The 26,650-nt window shown below is 35.4% G+C and overlaps 1 protein-coding gene across 2 annotated transcripts in view; it reads left to right on the top strand.

The window, feature by feature from the left end:
- The first annotated feature begins 988 nt into the window (after positions 1-988).
- The window catches only part of LOC133522190 (uncharacterized), a 45,826-nt gene continuing 20,164 nt past the window's right edge, over positions 989-26,650 (top strand). For both annotated transcript variants that reach the window (XM_061857422.1, XM_061857421.1), the window contains exons 1-2: positions 989-2,075; positions 26,199-26,333. In XM_061857422.1, the coding sequence (XP_061713406.1) occupies positions 26,282-26,333 (52 nt within the window). In that variant the 5' untranslated portion in view covers positions 989-2,075; positions 26,199-26,281. The remainder of the gene's footprint in view (positions 2,076-26,198; positions 26,334-26,650) is intronic.

The following is a 26,650-nucleotide window of genomic DNA, read 5'->3' as shown; positions in this document are numbered from 1 at the left end:
TATTCCGAACGCGGCCGTGCGTGCCCGGGATCGCAGATATAATTGTTTTTAGTTAGTTTTAACAAGCAAATAGTAATCGGTTAGTGCGATGAAATACATATACAATTAGGCATTTTTGGAAGCAATTTTCATGTTATTAGCTTTTGTGTTAAAATAGTTACACAATTTTACCTTTTTTTTAGACCTATGTTCGTGATTTTTTTTTATCAAACGAAGGTTGTTTAATCTGGCTTCGAATCTATTATATTACTAGAGAAAGGCCTCAAAATTCATATTTTTGGTAAGCGTATTATGATCTAAAGAAGCGCTATGTTTTTCACTCTGCTAGTTGCACCCACTGCATCTTACTGAAATCAGTGACCTTTGAATATAAGCCAAGCTACCTTCATGTAAGGTAAGGAAGGCGCGTTAGAAGCACTTTCGTTGCTTTGCCGTAATGTTTATTGATAGCGCATTAACGCCGTGCAGAGTGGATGTAGCCGCTTGTTTTACTCCGCTGCTCTGCTGACCGCGCCCTGGATATTACAGTGCGGTGTAAAGTTTCAAGCGCAATTTTGTTTCGAAACAACAGTCTGGAGTAGCTACATGTAATTCACTTTCATAAATAACGTCTATACGTTGCATTTATGTAACCATTGTAAAGGAATCAACATGTTCATTTCAACCTTTTAACATCATAATATGATAGTTTGCCTTATTTAATTTTTGCCATCATTACATTAATTTGTCGCGTTTGACGATTAAATTATGAAAAACCTCCTATTATCAGTACAGATATATTACTACGTAATAACATTTCATGATGGTTTTTGCTCGGTTTTGAATTATGTGACTAGCCACGCTCCAACGTTTGTGTATCTAATTGCGGCGAAACCAGAATAAACAGAAAACTAGACAAACCTGGCCTCAAAGGAGTGCTCCCATACATTCTAAATGAAATTGTGTAATGATTCTTTTAAACCATTGCGCTGTTGTTTGTCCATTTTTCATATTTATACGATCACAACTGCGCTTCGTCTTTTACTATAGGACAAAACTAAAGCGAGCTCGTAGCAGCTGCTACGACCGCGTAGCACAATCTAGAACAAAGTTAATAAATAATTAGGAATACACAACCGCTGTCTACTTTGTGGAAACATTTTTTGCTAATGTACGTTTAGTAGCGTACCACGGATGCCTACAATAAGACCGTTAATTTTCAGGAAGTTTACTGTAGGCGGAACGAAATATGAATTCAATTCCCGCGCTGCTAATGGAATAGAGTACCTATCACAAAAAAAGGGTTGGCGAAGCGCTGGTAATGGGGAATTCAACGTTGATTAAGGTCGTGTTATGAAAGAAATCCAATTAATTTTGGTCTAGGTTTCAAATATTACTTTTAATCCAGGAGTTAACAATGAAAGCAATAATCATTGAAAGTGGACGTATGCCACAAATAAAGTTATATTTGCGAAAGAGGCTATAAAGGAAGCAAGAAACCTTTATAAAAGAATGACTCATATTAATGACATGTATGAGTTGATGATTAATGGCAGAACCACTTTATAAATCAATGAAATAAACTTACAGACGTTATGATGGGGCGGCTGTAGACAGTATAACTTTTTACTGGGTTAGGATAGGTAATTGTCTGGGAGTAAGGGCTACATTTTAATAAGATGACGTCGCGTGCAGTCTGGGTGCAGGGTGCAAGCGGGGGGCGGGTGTGCGTCGGCGGCGGGCGCGGGGCGAGGAGTGCACCTGGGCGGCGGCCCACGTGCCCGGGCCGGGCCCGCTCGCTCGCTGCTCAGTCGCCAGCGAGCTTTCCTCGAACGAACAGCGCGCGCCGCCGCCACCCCCGCGCAGCGACAGGTGGCGCCGACGCCCGACGCCCGCAGGCTGCCGGCAACCCCCGCTGACTTCATCCCCCCCACCCCAACACCATGAAACTTTAATGAAACATTTGCTAAACAAATTACGGTGTGGTGCCTCGGCGGACATAGATAACAGTTTACTAGTGCTGATTGTTTTCCCATTCAAGGATCCTTTGAAAATGATAGGCTGTTAAAGCAAACGCCGGTACTGAAAACGATACTGTAAGTACCTATACAATTTAATTACTTTTAAGATTAATTAATACCTGAGACATAACTAAGATATTCGGCTTAAGTAGTAAATAACAACAAACATATGGCAAAAAGTTTTGCAAGACCACAAAGTGACAGGAGTTGGTTAAGCTTAGAAAGCAAAACGTATGCAATAAATGTCTACGCTAAAAAACCATAAAACGGGTTTATATGACCATACAACATACGCACGGGGCAAGAAATAGGTAGTTTTAAACCGATTTCACATTGTCCGGGAAATTCGCAGGCCGTCGCTAAATGGTTTTCGGTACTTTTTTGGCAGCTGGATCTGGATATGCATTATCTTTTTTTTCGATGGCTAGATTTCCACGTCACAAAACTAAATTGGTACTTCTCATTAAGAATTAAAATAGCATTATAATTCCGAGATTCCACGTAGAAAGACTCTGTCACGGATAAATATGGTTTAGGTAGATGATATAACTGTCAAGGGATAACTTAAGTTCTGACAAGGGAAATGTTTGAGCGTAACTTGGCGATAGCTTAACTGTAATACGTTTCTGATTATGCTTTTTTAAATAAATACAACTAGTGACTCTGTGAGATGTAAACCTTGCGATAAGTTTAAAAAAAATTACAATTAAAAATACTTACTACGACGAGTCATTATCACATCGAACTCACAATAGTCTTAAGTCACATAGACTCTACTGGCGCTTAAGTCTGTTAAGCTAATTTCCGCCATTTTGAACTACCGAATCTGCTCACTAAATTTCACGAAATTCGGCTGATATATGCGACCCGCATAGAAGGACACACGAAAACATTTTTGCCCAAGCTGAAACGGACACCTTGCTAATGCTCGGTCAGTTATTAAACTTATTAAGTAGGTAAAAAAGTAAAGTAAGGGGACTAGGAGTTAACAAGGGCAAGTTGTGGAAAGATCTATTAAACCATATCCCAGAAACTAAAAACAAGTAGCAATTAAAATCATTGTATTATGTGTAGAGTTATAAGTGACACAGCTCAAGTAAGAAAGCACAGGTATAGCAATCAGTCAGATTTATATAATGTTTATTCGCATTTCTTTATTAATTTTATTTTTCTTTTCCTTTTGTAAGAATTCGACATGTTTTCTGAAAGAGCAACGTATTTGTATGATTTGATATGACATATATATTTTTTAATCAAATTTAATTTGAATAAATTGTATTTTTTTCTTATTCAATGCATGTAAATCAAAGATATAATATTTTGAAAAGGTGTGTCCCGCCGAGTTTCTTGCCGGTCCATATTGAGATACCATCTTCCAATTGAGGGGGGATTTAAATCTTTTCGGGTCAGAGGTGTAGGGTTAGAGCCGGTGTAGCTTTATTTGTCGTTCATAAACGTCGCAAATAAGCGCATTGTAATATGCTTACTTGAATAATAAACTATTGATGATCAAACGAACTTCTTGAAGTGAAGTTCGATCGATATTATATGAGTCACTTCATTTGAAGATATAATTTTATATTAACCATGTAGTTTCCCTATTGTACAGATAGCATCGCACACATTTAAGAGTAACTATTTTGATTAAAACTGTGAAAACCAATTTCCGCCCACTTCCGCTTACTGGTTACCTGCGTGCGGCGACCGCTGCGCTCTTCATTATTTTTAGAGAAGGCAGGAACCAAAACTTATATCAGGGCTCTAGGGTGGGTGGGACCTTATATTATATCTTCAAATGAAGTGACTCATATAATATCGATCGAACTTCACTTCAAGAAGTTCGTTTGATCATCAATTATATTTCGTCACTTCATTTTTCAGATATAATTTTATATTAACCATGTAGATGTTTAGAGATATAAGTTTTGGTTGAAATAAGCCGAAAGCTTTGGCTGTCTGAGTATCTGGTTTAAGTTAAGACGTTCCTCCTAACTAGCACATGGACGCCGGGACGTCCCAAAGAGAGAGAAAAAACTTCCCAATTTATATGCCATGCCAATGACCGCAGGATTTTATTTTATTTACTGTACGTTACGTATACACCGTACTAACATTAGAAATATATTATTAAAAAACATCATAGTGAGACACTAAAAACATAATATGTTTACTTCGGACTAAGATAGATATATTATATCTATCTTAGTCCGAAGTAAAATAAGTCATTCGGGTGAAAATTATTTGTTAATGTTAACCATGGTACTAAACCGAAATATTTAGTATTTTTATTTATTTTTTATTTATCTGAACTACTGTATTTGCAGTTAGGCCGTTACTCATATAAAGTATCCTTGGTATGAGATATTCATATTATAGTTTAATGTTTCAAATTATTAGATTATAAGTTAATCGCCATCCATATATGGCTAGAATTTATTTATTTTCAGGTGCTAAAGATTTATTTTGATCAGAATTTATTTATTTTCAATTTCTAGAGATTTATTTTCATCAGTTGTATTAAGTTAGTGTCCCAAATATACCATATTTTGATGTTTTGAGTTATATTATTTAAAATCGTATTTCAGTCGTTTAACTTTTACCAATTCTATAATAAAAGAAAACGATCTGATGATCCTTTTTTATGAAAACACATGATACTATTTTAATTGACTGCTAAAGAAATCCAGAAGTATGGTAAATGAAACTGAACCAAAATTAAATCAATGCTTTAGCGAACAACTGTGTAATGGGTTGTGTTTTAAGCCATCAAGTAATAGAAGTTATTATCACTGTATCGAACGCAGAGTAGCCCACCTGCGTAGACTGCAGACCAAGTTCAGGACATAATATGTGTACACAAGTATACTGTGGCAATTGAGTTATGAAGCCTTGTTTAAAAGCATAAAGAAAGTTTAGGTATGTAGGTTCAAAATAAAAAGTACATATTAGGTATGTACACATGATACATATATATATATATATATATATATATATATATATATATATATTAATACACCTTTTAGGATATCAAAACAAAGCCTAATAATCCCGTTTCAATTTGTTGTTCACAATGACACATAATTCACTAAGATTCTATACACTTTGTGGTCTACTTTACATTCAGTTTAATTCGATTTCAAAAAGTAGAATTAATTCATAAAACGTCCATTTATGAATGTATGAAAGTTCACTAGCGGTCCTTGTCCGCGATACGGAATTAAAGAAGACAGGCGGTACTACTATTGATATCAACTTCAGACTCGTCTAAGAGTAATAATAACTAAAATAAGACGTAATTTATGTCAACGATACAACCCAGCGTTACCTCCAGACAGGGTAGGATACGTTGTATTCATTGAGCAGATGGCGACAATGAGAAAATTCAGTTATTAGGCTCATGCACACGCATGTCGGCTTACAGCAGCTCCTGCTGAACGAATAGTGACACAACGAGTCTTTGTAGATACAAAGACTCACGCGGCCTAGCGCGTTTTAAGATTTTTAATTTAAAAATAATAGTTTTTTATTTTATTTTCTCCAAAACGTGTCTAACGTCATTAAAATGCATTAAAATCTCTGATCTATTCAAGAAGAAATATATTTTGGATTTTATCAAATGCAAAAATCCATCATGTTCTTGAAATATAAGAAATATATGAACGTGCATAAATCCATATGCTTTCGGTTAAGATATGAAAAAATAAATTTATAAGGCTACTATAACTACTACTCAACTTTCGAAGTTATTTCTTATATAACATTATAATTTACCCAAATTGAAATGTTTATTATTGCGCTCATATTGCATATAATAAATAGGGCAAGGGCCAAGGCCCATTAATGACATCGGAATATATTTATAAATTAATTTTATATACCTAATGTATATTCGAGCTACTCGTATTACGGTGCTAAGTTAATAATAACCAGTTAAACCTGAGTAGGTAAAGTCAGCGTACAACATACATGATCAGTAATTAGCTTAATAAACATATGTACATGACTCCATGTGACAAGTCTTTTCATTCGAATAAAGATAAATAAGATGACCTTTTTTCTTTTATTAAATATTAATGACAGCATGACACGATTGACCATATTTGCACAAATATCGGTGCTGTAGCTGCTATTCTCTCAGCGCAAACTAAACTAGCACAGCAATCAACCATGATAACAATCCATAGTTTTTCACGTATTAAGCATCAAATCTCAAATGCCCTCTATTTTTATTTTATCCAAGTATTCGCTCTGTCGGTAACGAAAGACATAGACGTAATGTTGTATATTTTTATAATGTATAAAAAATACACTTATAGAAGCACTGGCATAATAAAATAAAAAAATGTATTGCTACTGTGGTTGTATTGCGAGTTTAGAAAACAAATATTATATTTAGTGATTCGGTCTTAATTTTATGAATGACTATATTAATTATACAGTAGTATAATTAGATTACAGATACTAAATGTATATGTACATATATTTCAAACTTAGCAAAAACATATTGAATAACCGTTTTGCGTGTTTTAAGTCTAGTGAACGTATTGCATAGTACCATCGCAATGGCTGAAAGAGTACCGCGACAGACACATGAGAGTTGAACCATACATTTATTTATTTATTTTATACGATTTCTATTACCTAATTAATTATTTAGTTATTTAAGTAGTAATCTGAGGGGTAATCCTTTAAAGGATAATCAGAGGGTAATCGTCTTGTTGTTTTAATACAATTAAATAAATATATGAATAGGTATTTACCTAGTTACCGATTATTTACAACCATAAAAATAAACACTCAATGTCTGTGAGAGATGCGAACAAAATATCTTAATATGTGCAACTCGCCAAAATCAAGAGAAAACCATATTCTGATTAACTCAGATGGATGGTACTCTAGTGGTGCTTGACACTGAGCTCTTGCAAATTGTTCTAGTAAATTGTGATGAAAAAACTCGTCTTCCTCTAATTCAATTGAAGTAAGTGTACTTATTATAATTCAATGATTCAATTGAATTAATTATCCGGTATAACTTTAAGAAAAAATCTAATTTTCAAACAGATAATAAGTACTTACTGGCATCGCCAATAAGCGACCATGACAATTACTCATTTATATCAAGTTTTGTTATATCTTATTTTGAGAAATAAAGATTCTTAAAACTGATATTATAAATAGGTATATTTTGATATAAGTATTCATTTGGTTGACTCTTTTTTATGCGATTTAATATAGGAGTAAACCAAAGTTGCCCATAACATTATTGACGTACGTAGCCATATTTTTATAGTTCGATTTATGAATGTTTCTGCATATCATAATGATTTAAAAATCGACACCAAAAAGTATGCACTGTCAGGGCACCACTATACATATTAACAAGATATTTTATCAAGATTAAGTTTAGAAATTGCTTTCAAATCCATTACAGGTCTTTTATGACATATAAGAGTTTAAATATTGTACGTCAGAAAGAATATACTTTAAATAATACTGTGACGTGATGTAGGTACACGTAGCAATTCCCACTTTTAGAGACAAGTTATACCTACCCAATGTATTAATATTATATTTATGTGGGTAGTGTAGTATAAAAACAATGTACTATTGTGTTAAATACAACCTTTGTGAGTCGCTTGTTGATTTACATCCAACCTATGGGCGGGGATTCATACTTCTTTTTTCATTTAATACCGTACTATGGGTTAGGTGTGAGTAAAATTTGGATATATTTTAAGTGTTGGGCCGTCTAAAACCAAATAAAAAGAAAGCCTCCCTCGGCTTTATAACACAACATTATTCCCATTTTTAAGGCAATAAATTTCCCACAAAATATATGGGTATTATGAAAAATGCACCAATATGAATGTCTAGGCCCTTTGTTTCGTTGTGCGTTGTGCATTATCCGATCTTTTGGTTCACGACCAATCGCCGCGCCGGGCGAAATCGGTGTTCGAAATACGAACAGACTTTCCTTCGTGTTGGTTCACGACCAACCCCCAGGATGATTTTTTATGCCTTTGTTTCGTTGTGCGTTATCCGATCTTATACCTTCGTGTTGGTTCACGACCAACCCCCGGGCGAAATCGGTGTTCGAAATACGAACAGACTTTCCTTCGTGTTGGTTCACGACCAACCTCCAGGATGATTTTTTCCATCGTGTTAGTTCTCGACTAACCTCCAGGATGTATGTATGTCCTTCAAGTTGAAGGATTGCACAACGATTTTAAAAACAAATATATGTATATTGCACAACGAATTCAATGAAATCTCACAGCTAACACCATAGTAGGCAACGAAGATCGTTATAAAAATGTGGTCTTGTGCCGAAGTGTTCGGCAACTAGACCGAGGTGTGGACGCTACCACGCACAAATAAAGAATGAAGAGCGCAGCGGTCGCCGCACGCAGGTAACCAGTAAGCGGAAGTGGGCGGAAATTGGTTTTCACAGTTTTAATCAAAATAGTTACTCTTAAATGTGTGCGATGCTATCTGTACAATAGGGAAACTACATGGTTAATATAAAATTATATCTGAAAAATGAAGTGACGAAATATAATCTTTATCAAAAAGGCATCTGAAAAAAAAAAACCTTAGGCATGGTAGCCCGCATAGGTGCATAAGCATGCCTTTGCTGTTAAATAGCGCTCGTTTGTACCATAACATCCTACGAACAAGTATTAGTTTCCTCTTCACTTTATTGTACAAAAGGGACAGGTAACGATATAATAAAAAAAATGTTGGCAATGTACAAGGGCGAACTTATCCCTATAAGGGATCTCTTCCATTCAACCTTTGAGCAATTGAGAGTCAGAGTAAAACATGAAAGACAAACGAACACTACGTAAACTATGGTTCAATCATTACACAAGTAAATAATTCAAACATGTAGCTTATATAATAAATATAATAATATTACATATATGCACTGAAATACAATAAAAAAACGTTTTTTTTAAATGGTATTTACTCAAAATAAAGTTTATATGATATTTTTGTCTCTAAATACGATCCGGAATATACTGTTAAAATCTTTCTGTTTCCTCGCGGGTTCCGTGTCTCACTTGATTGATTCAACTCTTAATTGATTTTTCACTAAATTTACATTTCAATAAGTCACTATCTATAGAGTCTACAGCAGGGTGTCATCTACTGGACATGAGCATGTCAAGCACTGAACGTTTACATTATAAAAAAAATACAGTATAAATTCTGTACGTTGTTCAAACTCTGAACCGTCTTACCTACTTATTTAACACGTCGTCACTTAATACCCTTGACAACCTATTTTCCTTGCGAAATTTGTCAAATAATTCTCGGACAAAAAAGGTTCCGTAGAACCCATGTTTACCTACTTTAGTCAGTACAGGTTGCCTTTTACATCTACTGAAATGTTATGTTAATCCCATTGAGGTTGCCAAGGATTAGCGGCATACTCTCCGGTGATACATAATGATACAAAAACACGCTTCCTTAAGTAACACTCACGTTATACCGCTCCTTGTCTGGCATGAGTGTAGGCCGGTATTCGGTCAACATATTCCTCATACGTTTACTATCTCACGTTCGAGCATATGAGTAGATTGGGAATGTTGGTAATCTCCAAAACCGCGTAGAAAGTACAATACCCAAAATTGGTCGGCAAAATACATGACATTTCATGTTACATATTTTCGCACATATTGCAATGGGAAAATTCGTCAACATAAAACATGCGTGGCTAAGGGTTACTTAACCACGTTCATAATATATGTAGTTGTAATGGTGTAGGTTCGATACTCAACTCCGTTTGCATTATATTTTTAATTTAGGTTTTCTCATGTTTGCCTGATAAATGCGAAAATGAAGACATGGAAAACAATGACTAATAAATAAATAATTTCTTTTATCAGACACTAAGTGGTCCACATTTGTTAGTTTGAGTATCTTATAAGCTAGTTATTTACTAATTGTACAAAAAAAATGAACAATAAAAATAAAAACGATTACAAAATTTTAATTTTAATAATAAACAGGCCCAGAATGGGGGTTTATTAATGCGGACATCCAATGTCTTTGCAAAAGACTGTCTTTTTTTTTATACTACGTCGGTGGCAAACAAGCATACGGCCTGCCTGATGGTAAGCAGTCTCCGTAGCCTATGTACACCTGCAACTCCAGAGGAGTTACATGCGCGTTGCCGACCCTAACCCCACCCCCCTCGTTGAGCTCTGGCAACCTTACTGACCGGCAGGAACACAACACTATGAGTAGGGTCAAGTGTTATTTGGCTGCGGTTTTCTGTAAGGTGGAGGTACTTCCCCAGTTGGGCTCTGCTCTAGATCTGGAATGACATCTACTGTGCTGTGTCTGGCCTATCCGCTAACATACTTAGTATGCTGTTGGAACTACCTTGGATTCTGCTTCTTATAGACATGATTCTTTTGCGCATTATGGCGTGGAAGTCCTCTTGTGTAAGTAGACTTTGAGGAACCAGAAGAATTTGGGAGACAAACATCGCAAAACAAATAAATAGCAGCTTTGGCAAAAATCCAAAAAAATATATGCTACCTACATTAAAAGTAAAAGAAGCCGAGTCTCGAAGAAGTGATGAATTTCCGACCATAATACTGACAAAATCTAATGAGTTAAATCGTGTTACTTCAATTAAAAACAAAATATCAAATTTATAAAAAGAGGCAATGTTGCGTGTAATCTAATTTAAATTTATACTTTACTTTTAAATATTTCAGTCGTTACGTGTAGCTTCTTAACTTTGTAAATATATGATATTGCATGCACAATCGCACACATGTGTAATTGTTTATATGTAATTCATATAGGCAGCAGAATTCTCCCAAACGTCGGCCAATGAATAAACTTTTCTTCCATTTCTCTCGCTTGGGAGAAATTAATGGGACCATTGCGAGAGTTGGAATGTGATTAGAGGGCCGTTGTTGGGTCAATCAGCACTCGCAACTTCTTTTATTTACGAAATCAGTTTCACAATTCGTTTCCATGTTGTTATTATAATTATAGAGCGTACAGAGCCGTAATATACACCGTGGGCCAATTAAGCCCGACGGGTTTTAACCACACATTCCTGTCCTGTGGTCATAAGGAGCAAAAATTTTATATGAGTTTTGGTCAAAAAGAAAAAAAAATGCCGAAAAAAACCTTTTTTCGTTTTCGTTACACCACACGACACGTTATTTATTTTTACACCTTGGTAAAAAAAATTACAACGAATAAGTAAAGTTTTTTTTATTTACAGATACAAATTGCGAATTCAAAACTTTAATGTTTGTCAGTAGATATATCTAAACCAAGTCACATAGTGACAGCCAGCGTCACAGCTAAACAGACGTTTTTCACTAAGTTATAACAGAAACAAATTTGTAATACATGCCTTACAGTCTTTCTGTGCAGAGGGTACTCATCAGGCTATGGTGTAGCACTTTGAATTGTTTTCGCTATGTATTGCGTCTTACGGCCTGATTCGAACTTTAGAATATTTCAAATATTAGGTCTAGATTATATACGATATGGATCGGATATGTTAGTGTCAAAAGTGTTTTGTTTGAAGAATCGTCACTTTTGACACTGACACATCCGATCCATATCATCGGACCGTAATTATTGTAAAAGAGTTACGAACTTCAAAAATTTGTAGTTCCGTTTGTTTATAAAAACAAAAATAGAAAAAGTCAAACGAAGGGGCAAAACTATGGTTAATATTTAAAAATAATCTAAAATACATCACGTTGTGTAAATTTTGCATGAGGTCAGTATCTAGAGAGGAAAATGGGAACTACGTTGGTATTGAGAACTCTTAGCACTTCATGCACTTATTATATTATATTAAACTAGGAAGAACTGATTCAGAATTAAGAAGCAGAATTAACTCCTTAACACATGTAATAAAAACTATTTTGTGTAAAATGTAACTTTAATAGCTGTCAATAGAGTAGAATATTATAACTGCCATAATATGGTTGCATATGCGGTAAAGAGTTACCCCCTTATTCATACACGTCTACTAAAGGTGACAAGCCGCTAATAATCGTTTATCCCTTTCCGACGTATTGGTATGATGGAAAGGGACAAACTATTATTAGCGGATTGTCAACCTTAGTAGACGTTTATAAATAAGGGGGTTAATTTTAACTAATACGGCTATCTATCTTAAGTTTCATTCAAATGAATTTAAACGTTTTATTACAATTGTATTTACGAAGATTAATAACAATCCCATAAATATAGGAAACTAAAAAGAACGAAGCGTATGGAATGTACAGAATACCGGTGTGCAAGCAATTATTCCACCTAAGATACGGGCAAGAATGCCGAGATTCTTTCGCTATGCTGTATGCCATTGTTACGAGTACATCGTTACGTTAGAGTAAATTAGTTACAGTTCAGACTCTGTAGGTAGCTAAAGTTTAATGGGTTAGGTCAATTCTGCAATTGCGTTTAGCTAATTGACCGAGCGCTAGCGAAGGTCTCCGTTTAAGCTTGGGCAAAAATGCTTTCGTATGTCCGGATGTTCTCATCTGCAGGTCGCATTTCTCAACTGATTCTCTGGCAATTTTGTGAGCAGGTTTGGTAGTTAGATAGAATTTTTCTGCCGTTTCTTTTTTTTGGAAAAGATGAAAATGGTAGAAATTGGCATAAAGGACTTAAGTGCCAATAGGCCGTGGCACTTCAGATCATTGTGAGTTCGATAATTGAAATGACTGCGATAATGACTCAACGAAGTATTTTTTAATGTTAAAGCATAAAAAGTTATCGCTAGGTCTACAGCACACAGAGCCACAAGTATAAGTCAATGACATTATAATAATTAATTTCATCATTTATTATTGATCGGAAAAAACTCATCCTTTACTTTTGGGTGCTAGTCGTAAGAACAAGACATTATGAAAGCATGATTTTCTGTCTATGTTTGAAATAAGATGGTCAATCCCAATCCAATATGCCTATATTCATCTTTCACCGATCTTCAAATTATAAAATATTCATCATCATCCCATATACAGGGTGTTTACTTAGTCACCTACAATAATTTACGGGTGAATATATAGGTAATACTGAGCAACTTTTACTATAGGACCAACCCCGAAATCGTGAAAAAAAAAATTGTCTGTTTCATACATTGTGGCTGTTTGACCTTGATATTTTGGCTGTTTCACCTTGATATTTTCTATGGGACAGTAATTTTTTTTCGCGATTTCGGGGTTGATCCCATATTGAAATTTGCTCAGTATGACGTAAATTATTGCAGGTGACTAAATAAACATCCTGTATGTCCCTATTAGTACCTATAATTATTTATAAGTATAATATGTATGTATGTTTATGTAAGTATATACACCGTGGGCCAATTAAACTGGACAGATTTTAAAAGTGTATTTTTGACCGCATTTAGAGACTAAAATGTCATACAAAGTTTCCTGAAATCGATCTTGTGTTCGAGACTATCAGCCCGATTCTAAGAATAAGATACGATAACGATAAGTTCTGGTTTAGATAAGTTCTCATTTAGATATCGTTTTTATGCCGTATAATTGACAGAGGCAGCTTGATTCGGGCAACCAATGTTACTTTGACGTTAGAAATATCGTAGATAGATCTTATTGGGATCACAGCGGAATCGTCAATTTTGACATGTAGTTTAGTTATCGATCTTTTAAAGATCTGTCCAAGATCTTAAACGTGTCTTAATCATTCTTCGAATAGGGCCGAATGTAACTTTTTATGAAAATTTGTTTCTGTTATAACTTTGTGAAAAACGCCTTTTTAGCTGTGACGCTGCCACCATGTGCCTTGGTACAGACATACCTACATACATACATTAAAGTTTTAAAGTAAACTCTTAATTTTTATCTGTAAATAAAATAAAAAAAAATACTTTATAATTTTTTTTGCTCCTTATGACCTCAGGAATGCGTGGTTAAAATCTGTCGGGTTTAATTGACCCACGGTGTATATTATACAATGTTAGCCTTTGTAATAACATGTATTTGTCAATTGTCTTTACTGGATTGTTTCTCATTGTACTAACTTTTAGTGTTTCTGTTTGGCCCTATGGTTGACGGGTAAAGAAAGCCTTTTGGCATTGAGTCCGCCATTTGAACATAATTGTATATCTTTGTGTAATAAAGAAAAATCAAATACTGGTAATTCAATGTGAATATATTTTCAGTCTCTTCAAGCTACGAATAAAATGCATTCGAAATCGGCGTCGAGAATATTCAATAGACAACAGTCTTTTCGCCTGACCGCCGTCTGCCACTAGGGAGGCGAAATATCTATAGATGGAGAGCTAGCCTCGGAAAAAGGTCAACCATTTTAAGAGCAGCGAAACCCCTCTAATAAGTTAAGTAAAACTTGTTTTTCTCCAATATGCTCGGAAATGTTCACCTTATTGTAGCAACAATAGAACGGGAAAGATCTTCATTATGGAAAAACTTAATTTAAAAAAAAAGTGTGTGAGCTTCGACGCACAAGTGGAGATTATTCCTTACGAACAATTATAAAATATTAAGATCAAATCTTCAAATTGCTCTGCAATCAGCATTACTCCGCAAATTGACAGTTGTTCTTTGTTGACATTTAATAAATAAAGTGTTTCCATGCAGCCGTTGTTAGGGGTTGCGCAAGATAAGTTGTGTACAAAACATAACGTAACGCGTTACGTAACATAACGTTTGATTTTATTTCCCATACATTTTCATATCCCGGGCTTATATAAATTGATTCTTAAGGAGTAATCTCCAAAAACTTTATTGCACTGTTTTAGCATACCTACGGGAAGCTGTACGAAAATCCATTACTGTATTGGTTTTACTAAAATCGTGCCTAGCGGGTAGTTTACAGCTATGGGTCAATTTCACCAAACGCGCATTTTTGTCTAATTTACATGGAATTTTAAAATACTGATTTTATATATTAAAATGGACTGTGATAATTGGTAGAAAAAAAAAACTTTATATCACATAAGTAATCATAAAAAAATTGAAGATACATAAATTTGCAAAAACTCTATCCGGGCAAGGGAATTGGATTTTGTTGGCACGAAAATTGGTTCTCTGGGAATACTTGTTATTTATATTATGTTTTATTATTAATGAAATATAAAAATATAAACTTGAAGTCCATTTTGGAGTCAACTCTCCATAGTCCTTACAACCTTCCGGGTGCTGCCTCTGCGTGCGTCCCATGACACGGGCCAGGGCAGCATCCACTCGGTGTACCTCTTGCATTTTTATAAGCGCCTCTAAGTGTTGACTTCGGCTCCGCGCACACCCCCCAAATGTTCGGATCACCATTGTTCCGTGATGAGAAAGACATTGCTACTGAAATTTATAGCAAGTATCATTATTTAATTTGAAATTATGGCATATGAGAATTATGACATTGATTGATAGCACATTACATTTATTAACCCACTTCAATTTCATGGCATATAATATTATAATTAACAACATATTTTCGTCGTTATGGCAAATAAACTTAGTGCAAGTGAAATTATGGAAAACGGGATAACCCTGATTTTGCTACCCTTTGCTGGTCTGTCATTCTGTCCTCCACCGATGAACAGCTTACTATCGCCCCGAGCTAGTAATAATGATAGTATAGGATAGGAAACTAACTGGAGAGATTTGGTTGCTCTCGAAATTGTATACAGAGAAGAGAGAAGGTTTTCTGGAAGAGATCGCGTTTTAGCGATAAGGCTGCCTGTTGTTGCTAAGTTTTTTATATTAATGCTGTATTTAATCATGTTTTCGTTGTGCACAATACAGAATATTATTATTTTTATTATCAGTGATCGGTTATTTGGATTCTCCCTCGCGGGATATCAAGTAAAAAAGTTAATATAGATACGACAGTTTCCCGCGATACCAAACAAACCGTACAAAAATAAAACAATTTAAATTATCTCTAAGGAATTTTTTACTCTTACATGGCAAAGTTGAGACAAAAACTTTTATTCTTTTCCTAATCTCAACGTTTTATTTAAAGCAAAATATATTAAAACCTCCAAAAAGTATTAGCTTATATACCTGTCATGATGGAAAAAATACTTCAAAATCTTGACATTGACATTTCATTATTTTCTCTGGATTTCAGTTCTAATTATTTTTGGTGAGCAATAAAACCATTTGACATTGTGGACATTGTTTTTCTAAAACTACCTCTCAGTTGAAAGAAGTGTAATTCACTTTTTGATAACGAATTCATTTATTCAAACAATTAACCCTCAGTAACCATATATTAGCTGAAAGACACGCGTACTTACTCGCCGTACTTTTATCCAAACGGTACAAAATGTGCCGCTTTGGAGGCAGCAAATGAGATGTCAGTGTAATCACTTGTGCTCATCGATTTAGACAAAAGAACGGTGAGTAAGTACTCTTCTATCAGCTACTTAGATGTTTTAAAGTGTAATAAAATAAACACATTGTATTTTTTTGCCTTTTCTAACAACATAAAGCCCGGATTCCCGGGGCATATCCATACTAACATAATGATTGAGGTCGTTCACCCCATGTCGAATCCAAAAAACCGATCACTGTTTATTATACATTTTTCCGGGGCTATCTCTTAGTCTAATAGCTTTCCCGAATAAAAATAAGTTTAGCCACCTACAAAAAATGCATCAGATTTCTGGTTTTCAGACACGTCTCAGACATTTGTAAGCGCTTGCGCATAAGTCTATTCAACAACATAATTATGTTTAACGATAAATCTACTAATTTAAGCATGAATATTTCCAATTATGTTCTAATTTAAATTATATTATTTAAAAAAAAAAGCCCAACTGGATCAACAGCAAAATTAAAGTACAACGTATATTATTGCTACTAAAATGAAATTGATTGTATCTTATATCGATTTCAGTTCTTATTACTCAGTTTGGAAAATAAAAACCATTGAATGAATATATTTATGAATTCACTTGTTAACAAATATTTTACCCTAACTGTACACATTCACTGCTGAGCTACGGTCATCCTGAATGGGTCAACCTTAGCTCAGTATAACAAGTAAAATATATTTAGCCTTTATTTTCGCAACAAACAGCGTTTGCTTCAAGCCATTGTAGACATATCACACTGTTCTTGCCAATAGACACATAATATAATATCTACTTAATATAAAACTAACACCTACGACATGCATAATAACGACTTTTTTTGCTATTCATAAATATTTATATTTCAATAATACCTTTCATAAAAACTTAAATTTTAACTAGACTTGCTATGTGTATATGTGTAAATTATAAAATATATATGTACATATGACGTCATGTAACACACTCATCTAACACATTTGACAAATTATTAACCAGTTATAAATTACGTAAATCTTTACCTAAATCATGTATTCATATGCGGCAATAGAAATAAAACAAAATTACGGTTACTCAAAATAAAAGTAAACCTAAGTATAATACCTAAAACAAACCTTGGCCTCTTGGCATGGTGCCCATCACAGCCATCACAGGCAGCATTCCCGCGCCGTATCGCGATGACAAGCCTTTGCGCGAGAAAGCTGCCCGCGCGAGGGTCCTCCGCGTATAGCGCGTAGCCTCCCTCTACAGCTTCTCGAGCTCCCTGTGGAGCGTTCGCGCACCTCTGCTCTACGGATCGAGTGTCACGACACTAAAAGCTACGAATTCATAGTTGTAGCTGAGACAGCTATATTTATTATATATTTGTAGCTATATTAATTAGGTATATTCTATATATAACTTTAATCACATTTTTTATAACATGTTTTGGTCTGTTGAAGGGTTAAATCTACAGCGTAAGCCTATATGTATATGTTAGATATCGTTTAAAAGTTTGTTTTCAATTTTTTTATCTGCCTCTGTGTGTTTCATTGTTTATTTAAAGGTATTCAGAGACTAGTCAGTGTTATTACATTTCATATTAAGTGCAGGTGAAGATTAAGTTCAATCAATATAAAAAGTTGTTAAACGTCGGCCATAATGGGCAATTTGCTGCTTTTGAACAAAAAAAAAACAATCAGACATAACAGAAATAATAGCCAGTAATAAGTGTAATAGATGACACAGCAAGCACTACAACTATTCGTAACGTATCTCGCGAGGCACTCTACGAACCGAAAATGTCGTCCATAAATTGAAGTAGATGGTTATGAGGTCGCCAGTGCGTGCCGCCTATTGTAGTCCGTGTACTCCCGTCTATTCATCATAATGTCGCGAATTTTATTGCCCTAACTCATGTTTTGTTTCTTTCTTTTGCAAAAGTAGTTCGGCGTTTTCCATTGCTTTTCTTTACGATATTCTTTGATTGATTGTGTTCAAAGTTCGCCCAGGAAATTTTTAACACAAAACATACGTAAAAGTAGAAACAAAAACTAAGTACATTTCGTTTCCACTGAGAGTTCACTGTGATATAGTTTATAGTTGTTGTCTTGCAACTCAATCAAGTTACAATTTACGCAAATTGTAAATGTGCTTTTGTATTTCAGTTTTTGTAAGATACTAAAGATGTAAACATCCACGTACCTAAACATATACTGCCTATTTATTACTCATTATTTAAACGAATTGTGCGCAATTTCATAATAAAAGTAAGAGCACGCGATAAGGCCCGTTTAAGTTTAAATTGTTTTTTGAAAGTTTTCAGTTATCGTACCTTCGCCACATCTTTTTAGCTGGTTTGAAGATGGAAGTATGATGTACTCAGTTCCTTCATGGGTTTTCTGATGCCGAAAATGCCTACCCGTAAAAATTTCCGAGAAAGAACAATCATTGTAAATAATTGTCTAATCCCGGTTTATTAAATAAACTAAATTAAATAAAAGAGATATGAAGGAATAAATACCTAAGATAACGAAATATTCCTAATCACTATTCTTTATACGCGGAATATGTAGTAATACTCGTATGAGTAAGGTGGATCTGTCAGCTAGGGAATTACATTACATCGGTAATAACAAATTCTCGGGATAACGTTAGAATCCCAGTTGTTGTTTGCGGATAAGAGACCCGTGTCGGGCCGCGACCCGTGCCTTTGTTTTTCATAACACTACATTGCAGATTATCTACAGACACTGCACGCCCAAAAAAGCGGAACTATTTACGTTCCCGATTTCTAAATACATTCATTAAAGCTGGCGCGGGATTTAACCTAAATTGACAATACTTTCAAAGACATTTAACTACAGTTTAAGTGGATTAATATGTACTGCGTGATCAATTTTATACCTGCCGATTATTCTAGATAAATTGCTTTTAGTTGCGCAACAGGCAAGGCGAAGTTAGTTTGGTAACTGTAATTAGGTGACATCTTTATATTGTGTCCAATAAGCTATTAAAAAAACATTTCCTGATAATTATAAGGTAGAAAGTGTTTATTGTACCTCCCTACACCGGGAATCGAACTTAATATCGATATATAAAAATACCATAAATAACAATGCCATTAGATATTTCATGGTTTTTAATAGCGTATCTGTTTCACCTTGCATAATATTTAAACTATACCGTCGCGCTCCAATAGATCCGACAAATGAACTGCACCCTTCCAATAACCATTAAACATGAACCACCTGTTGTACTCTTATTTTTAGAACAAAATCGCACCCTCGACGCGTATAATCGAAATAGAATTTCTTACTCGCAACAATATGAATATTTTGAATGGTTATGGACAAATACTTTAATGATTTGTGTAATAATAGGTATCCAAGTATTTGAATAAATAATTTAAGACCAATTCCAACAATATATTGTGGTACTGATCTAACATGGATCTGACATCTGACGTCATTCCAATACGATATGGTTCGAATCTCCTTTAGATGCACAATTCTTCAATCTTCAACCAAAAACGTCACTTTTGACACTACCAGATTAGTACTCTCTCCTCTCATCTACTCAAAGGTTAACTGGAAGAGATCCCTCAAAGGTATAAGTTCGCCTTTGTACTTCTTACTAATTGTATGTTACTTTTAATATTTATTTTTTGTACAATAAGGAGTTTTACTACTACTACTACTAGTATCATCTTCTTCTTCTTCTTCTCCCGAGCCTATTTCCCATGTCTCTTGGGGTCAGCCCTCCTAGTCCTAAGACGCCATTCTGGGCGTTTTTGTGCAATTTCGGGTTTTAAATCCGTCGTCTTCATGTCCTTGGAAATGGTTCCCATCCAGGTCGTCGGACGGCGACCTGGACCTCTTTTTGGTTCTTCGATTTCCATGACGACCCTTGTCATGTGCTCTTTATTTCGCCTCATGACATGACCGTACCATCGTAGGCGATTTTCCTGGAGTTTGTCAGTGATACACGCTACTTTAAAAGTTCCCCTAATATGCTCGTACCTGACTCTATCTGAGCGTTACAACGCCAGACCACCTTAGCATCTTCATTTCTGTGACATTTCATCAATTTTTGTTCGTCAGATTTTCGCGTGGCCCAGCATTCGGATCCATACATTAAAGCTGGTCTTACTGCTCTCTTATATATGTTTCCTTTGATTTCTATAGGCATCTTCACCTCACACAGAACTACTGTTAAAGATCTCCACTTTAACCAAGCAGTCGCTTTGCGGTTTTCGATATCTTTGTCAATGGAGGCTGTAGATGTTAGTACAGACCCTAGATATTTAGAGTGATCAACTTGCTTTAATGGAGTGTGGTCAAGGTATGGTTGCTGCATCGCATTGGTAGGTGATACTTTTCCCGAAAAGTTGCAGTACATGTATTCAGTTTTGCTTCGACTTACTCCTAGCCCTCTGCGCTCCAGTGCTGTGCACCATGCCGTTAAGTCGGTTTGGATTTCTGGCAATGTTTCCGCTATGAGAACTATGTCATCAGCATATAAAAAAGACCAGGGAGCAGGTTTTTGAAGGTCTTCAGTGACATAGTTCATGACTATATTAAAGAGCAGCGGGCTAAGAGTAGAACCCTAATGGACCTCGACATTCAACTCAAATTCTGGGCCAATACCAGCCAGACAGAGAGTTCTGGTCTTGATACTGTAGTACATGTCCTTGAAAATTTTGATGTACCTACTACTACTAGTATCATATTGGAATGAAATCTAATAACTAAAATTCGAATTGGCGAATTGTTCTTGAGCATAGATGCTCAAGAACAATGCACCATTAAACAATTGGCATTAGCTTTAAAACAGGACAATTCGAGTTTTAGTTATTCGATCTGTTTCCGATATGACACTGATAAACTTTCACCAACTGACAACTGCCAGACTCCGGGATTCAGTAATAAGAATAACAGAACTACCAAACTGTCAAATTTCGTTGCTCTCATTATTACCTTTTATTAACCTCACCCGATTTAATAATAATATTATAGACAATTGAATGCATGTAGAGCTGCCGTAAAGCTTTTTGCAAGTTTTGTTTGAGTAAAGGCTAGTTCGGACTACGTTAATAATTTAGTCGAGTGGCGAGTATTTGTGACTTTGCATGCCTAACGGGTCCTTATTCTCCATGTGCAGCATAGACTCTTTAGTCACAAGTCACAAAAACTCGCCATTCGCATCCATGTTGCAAGTTGTGTAACATAGCGCTCGTGCTTAGTAATTTCACCATCTCGGATAAAATTAGCTGCCCTTTGCCGACTTGAAGTTAACAAAGCCTCGGGCGATAGCTGAAAACAAGTTCTCTGAACCCGCAGTTTAACCAAAACAACGTTCTCATTAAAATAATTAAATATTTCTTGTTTATTATTTATTCTTCCTATTTATTTAAAGGATGCAGGATTTATAATATTCAGAACTTTATTGCCATTATAAGTTTTTACTTCATCCCAGCCCAGTGAATATGCAATGATATAGTAACAACCAGTTGACACGATAGTAGGGATTATAATATAATGGAACTCTTCACTGGATAGGGTACTAGTACATCCCTTGAATTTGATTAGATTAGATTAGATGATTTATTTCATGAAAGACAATTACATAATAAATTTGCATTGATGTCAAAAATATAAGAATTTCTATCATGATCGTCAAAATAAAATAAAAATGAAAATAATAACAATACTAATGAAATAAAATTATAGCTCCAATAAGGATTGTCAATACAATTAGAATAACAGTAAGTAGGTAAATACTTACAAAATCCAAAATATAAATGTACAATGTCAAAACTTACGAAAATACGAGAACAATAAAAATAAAAAAGAAAGATTAATAAAAGAACACAAATAATATCTCCCAATAAGAATCGTCAACACACAACAATATAAAAAAACAATTAAATAGTATCTCCCAATAAGGATCATCTGTATGATAAAGAAAACAATGTCAATAAATAAAAACAATAAGATAAAAACAATTTCTGAATCAAAATGTCAATTTCATGAACTCATTTACTGAGTACATAGGAAGTTTGTGATAAAGAAACGCAACCTAATTTTGCTGAGTAATAGTTGCCTGTGGAAAGAAAAATACATTTAGCGATAAAATATAGCGATATAGTCTCGGTTACAAATTCATTTACTTTAAAAGACACTGCACCTACTAAATCTTTCTGGTTTAACCCATTGGTTGACTGGTAGAGAATGCCTTAAAGCATTAAGTCCGCCATGCGTACCTTCATGTATTGTGCAATAAAGATTAAATAAAATAAAAGCTCGTACCAAAATAGTTTTTTTTGTCAAATACGTATTTCTTACTGCTCCCTTTGAACAAAACATCCTATATTCGCCAGTAACAATTTAAAAGCTGTACTTATATTTCTGTCAGGTTCATCAATCACTCTTGAGCCATAATATAGATGTTGTGAAAGTAATGACTTCAGCATTGAACACTCGAGTAATTATCAACAAAAATGTTTAAGCTTATTTATTTGAACTGTTAATTAAAATATACAGTCAGCAGAACCAGTAGTTAAGCGGGTCAGAAGCCTAAAATGTTCTTTTGTACACGCTCTTGTTCTCATAATGACAAAGCTGTCACCCTCATTATATTAGATACGCTACTGCTTTGATTTTATTAACTTAATTCAAGGGAGATGGATATCAAAATTTTTAATGTACCTAAGACTATATAATAATTATTACCAAATTGTGAAATAATCCATATAGGTAAATAGGTATATATTACACGATGTAAAATTGTACGAATGGCGGATTAATACGTTAGGCATTCTCTACCAGTCAACCATTGGGTCAAACTTGGGTCTAGATGTCTTGTCTGTTCCGTCGATGAATCTTTGAAGGCGTAAGTAATAACCATATGAAAACCTTAATGGTTGTATTCTCCCGGTCTGTGGGTCTAGTCACGTTTATTTTAATAATGGGCTTAGATTTACTTTCGGTACAAAATGTTAGGTAGTAACTTAGTACCAAACCTACTGAATATTTGGCTGGTATGCAATGCACGAAATTTAATTAAATTAGAAAGCTTTTTATGTTGTCGTGTCTAGAATCTGACCGTCACGTCCCACATGAGATTAAACCGCATCGACTAGTTTATCAGGACCTAATCAAATAGATACCAATTAGATCGTGCCACCCCGCAATCCAAAGCGGTCACATACCGCTATTGGAAAAGAGTATTTCAGTTCGTATAAATCCCGATTTAAGCCAAAATGCAACATAGCACTTATTAATTTAAAACACTAACTGACATTTATTTTTCTTAAAGGACAATATTACACAGATCAACCTATACGGATTAGAGATGCCACGAATAGTGAATTGGCCGAATACCGAATACCGAATATTCGGCAACGCTGTCGGCCGAAGCGCCGAATATTCGGCCGCCGAATGCTTGGTGGGGGCGCGTTAGCTGAAATAAGACAAGTCACAACCTGTTTTTCTCGTTGAAATCGTGATGAACTAAGTAGTACCGATGACGATTCTTCTCCAGCGCGTAAGAAAAGAAACTTGAATGAAAATGATAGGACTATTAAAATACACGACAGTTTCTGGAACTGCTTTGAAGAAGTCGCTACAGATAATATGGGAAATGCTAATGATGAGGAGGACGTGGAGAAGAATGCTGTGGCAAAAGAGTTGGATTTTTATTTGAAAACAGTTCGCCTAGATCGGAAGGCCGATCCTTACAAGTGGTGGTCAGAAAACGAAAAACAATACCCGCACCTTTCAAAATTTGCAAAAGTTTATCTTTCTTCGCCTGGAAGTAGCGTTTATAGTGAGAGGTTATTTTCTGAGGCTGGTAACGTTTACGATGAAAAACGCAATCGTTTGCTACCAAAAAATGCTGAAAAGTTCGTTTTTATCCATCACAACTTACCACTGATTAATTTTAAGTACTAAAATGTTGTAATTTGGAAATAAATACATAATTTTGAGTAAAATAACGTGTCTTTTTTTACATGATTTGCTATTCGGTATTCGGCCGAATAGTACGCACTATTCGGCCGAATACCGAATAGCAAAAAAGTGGCCGAATAGGCCGAATACCGAATAGTTGCCGAATATTCGTGGCATCTTTAATACGGATACCACAAACTTATCCCTGACCTGACACTAACATATTCGCTAACGTCTGCGTCAACTTACTTTCTATACATCTCGTTCGCACTAATATGCCAGTACGAATAAGATACATAGAAAGTAAGCTAAGCACACGCTATGGAATATGCCAGTGTCATGTCAATGACAAGCTCGTGGTGTAGCTACTAGCCCTAAACAAAAAAACTTGTAAACTCAGCATCGATTAGATAGTAATCGGAGACTTAACTTACCAGAGAAATAAGGGTGTGTTCCAAAATATATGGCCACCTTAGCCGTCACTAGTCACTATCTATTTGATGCTGACTATACTATGGATAAAAGGCGACGATATACTTATATATAAAAAGATAAAAAATGTACATATATAACGAACATATATTTTTAAGGAATATAGGTATGATATATTATATTATTGTTAGATCCGGTATTTAGTGAGGTCGCTTCGTCACTTTGAAGTAGATAAACTCCGTGTTGGAGTCAATAGCTCTAACATAAAAACTGTGTGCATTTGTGTATAGTACAAGTATTGAGTTAAGTACAGTACAGAGGGTACTCACAAAGCGAATTAAATCTGTCTGTCTCTACGGACAGCCACTGCGGTCCGCTCGCCCGGCTGTCTCATCAAATAAAAGCATTCTTGCTGCCAAAACGACAACAGCAGTGCGATTGGGGCCGAAACGAAACTAACAATCCCAAAATCCGGCTGCATTTCACTACTCGTATACAACATCCAGGCAGCGACGGCTTATCTTTTGGTTTTTAAGTTTTTAGCGTTGTCTATTCGAACATAGTGGCGGTCTGTTGATTACTGCGGGAAGTTTCTCTAACATTCTTATCTAAATGAGTAAATTAACACATTTAATGAAGAGGACGCTCAGGACGCTTGATGCTGCCAAGTTTCATTTACGATTAACATAGCAAACATGTGGTTTGACAATATTTACGACAACATTTACTAGAGGTTTGAGCTGCGCCTTGAATACATATCGTCACTAATATGATAAATTCTTGTATACTTATAACACTGCTACTCAAAGTTAAAACGTAGTAAAGTACTGACGATATGTAAGTATAACACATTACATTTTATTCGTGTTTGCTGCTCAGAAAAAAATCATAGCTCAGAATTTACAGGGCGTGTTTATTATCTCGTATGTGTTGTTTTGTTATTAAATAATTCATTGGATAGATTAGAATTAAATTTTATTTAATGTATGTAATACATAATGTCAGTACAAAATAGCATAACAAGCACTATATGTAGGTACTTGTTAAATATCAGGTTTTGTTCAGCGTCCATTGATTTCGGGAACGGGATATTATTTTAATTTTTTTATACTTCGTCGGTGGCAAACAAGCATACGGCCCGCCTGATGGTAAGCAGTCTCCGTAGCCTATTCGCGCCTGCAACTCCGGAGGAGTTACATGCGCGTTGCCGACCCTAAACCCGCCCCCCTCGTTGAGCTCTGGCAACCTTACTCACCGGCAGGAACACAACACTATGAGTAGGGTCTAGTGTTATTTGGCTGCTGTTTTCTATAAGGTGGAGGTACTTCCCCAGTTGGGCTCTGCTCTAGATCTGGAATGACAACCACTGGCTGTGCCCTACCACACAAAGCGAGATGACATTCGCAATGCCCATACCTCTCTTTTGGATGTAGTTTAAGGACGTACCCGGGTCCAAAATATTAATATAAGAATGACGCTATTATTTATGTTTTACAGGCAGGGGCAAGAAGTCGCGGCGTGCGCGTGCCATGCTCGCGCGGACGCGATGACGCGCACTGCCCGCGGCATGCCCCGCTGACATGGCATTCAGCCGCTTCGCGCTACTGACGTTGGCAACTCTTGCAGCAATCGGTAACCTTCTTTAGTCCCTTTGCGTCACACTAGGTAATAGAAAAGTAAACACAGTAGTTTCAATATAAAATAAGCGATTATGTGGTCAAATAATTTTAATAATTAATTTCTAAGAAACTTGTTTTATTGATCAGTATCCTTCGGTAGTCGGGTAAAAACGCAGGTGAAACTACTGTTGCAACTATAAAAGCTGCTGTTCACACATCACCCAATCTTTTTATCACCTCACTATTATCTCTTGCCGCGCGATGACGATGGGGTCTGTACATGTATACGTTCCATAGATTGGTACGTTAGTACTACGTCTTCAATCTATG

Source organism: Cydia pomonella, chromosome 10 (assembly GCF_033807575.1).
Source record: "Cydia pomonella isolate Wapato2018A chromosome 10, ilCydPomo1, whole genome shotgun sequence".
In the NCBI taxonomy this organism is placed as follows: domain Eukaryota; kingdom Metazoa; phylum Arthropoda; class Insecta; order Lepidoptera; family Tortricidae; genus Cydia; species Cydia pomonella.
Note: the sequence above shows the minus strand (reverse complement) of the source record. Positions and strands in the feature narration are given on the sequence as shown.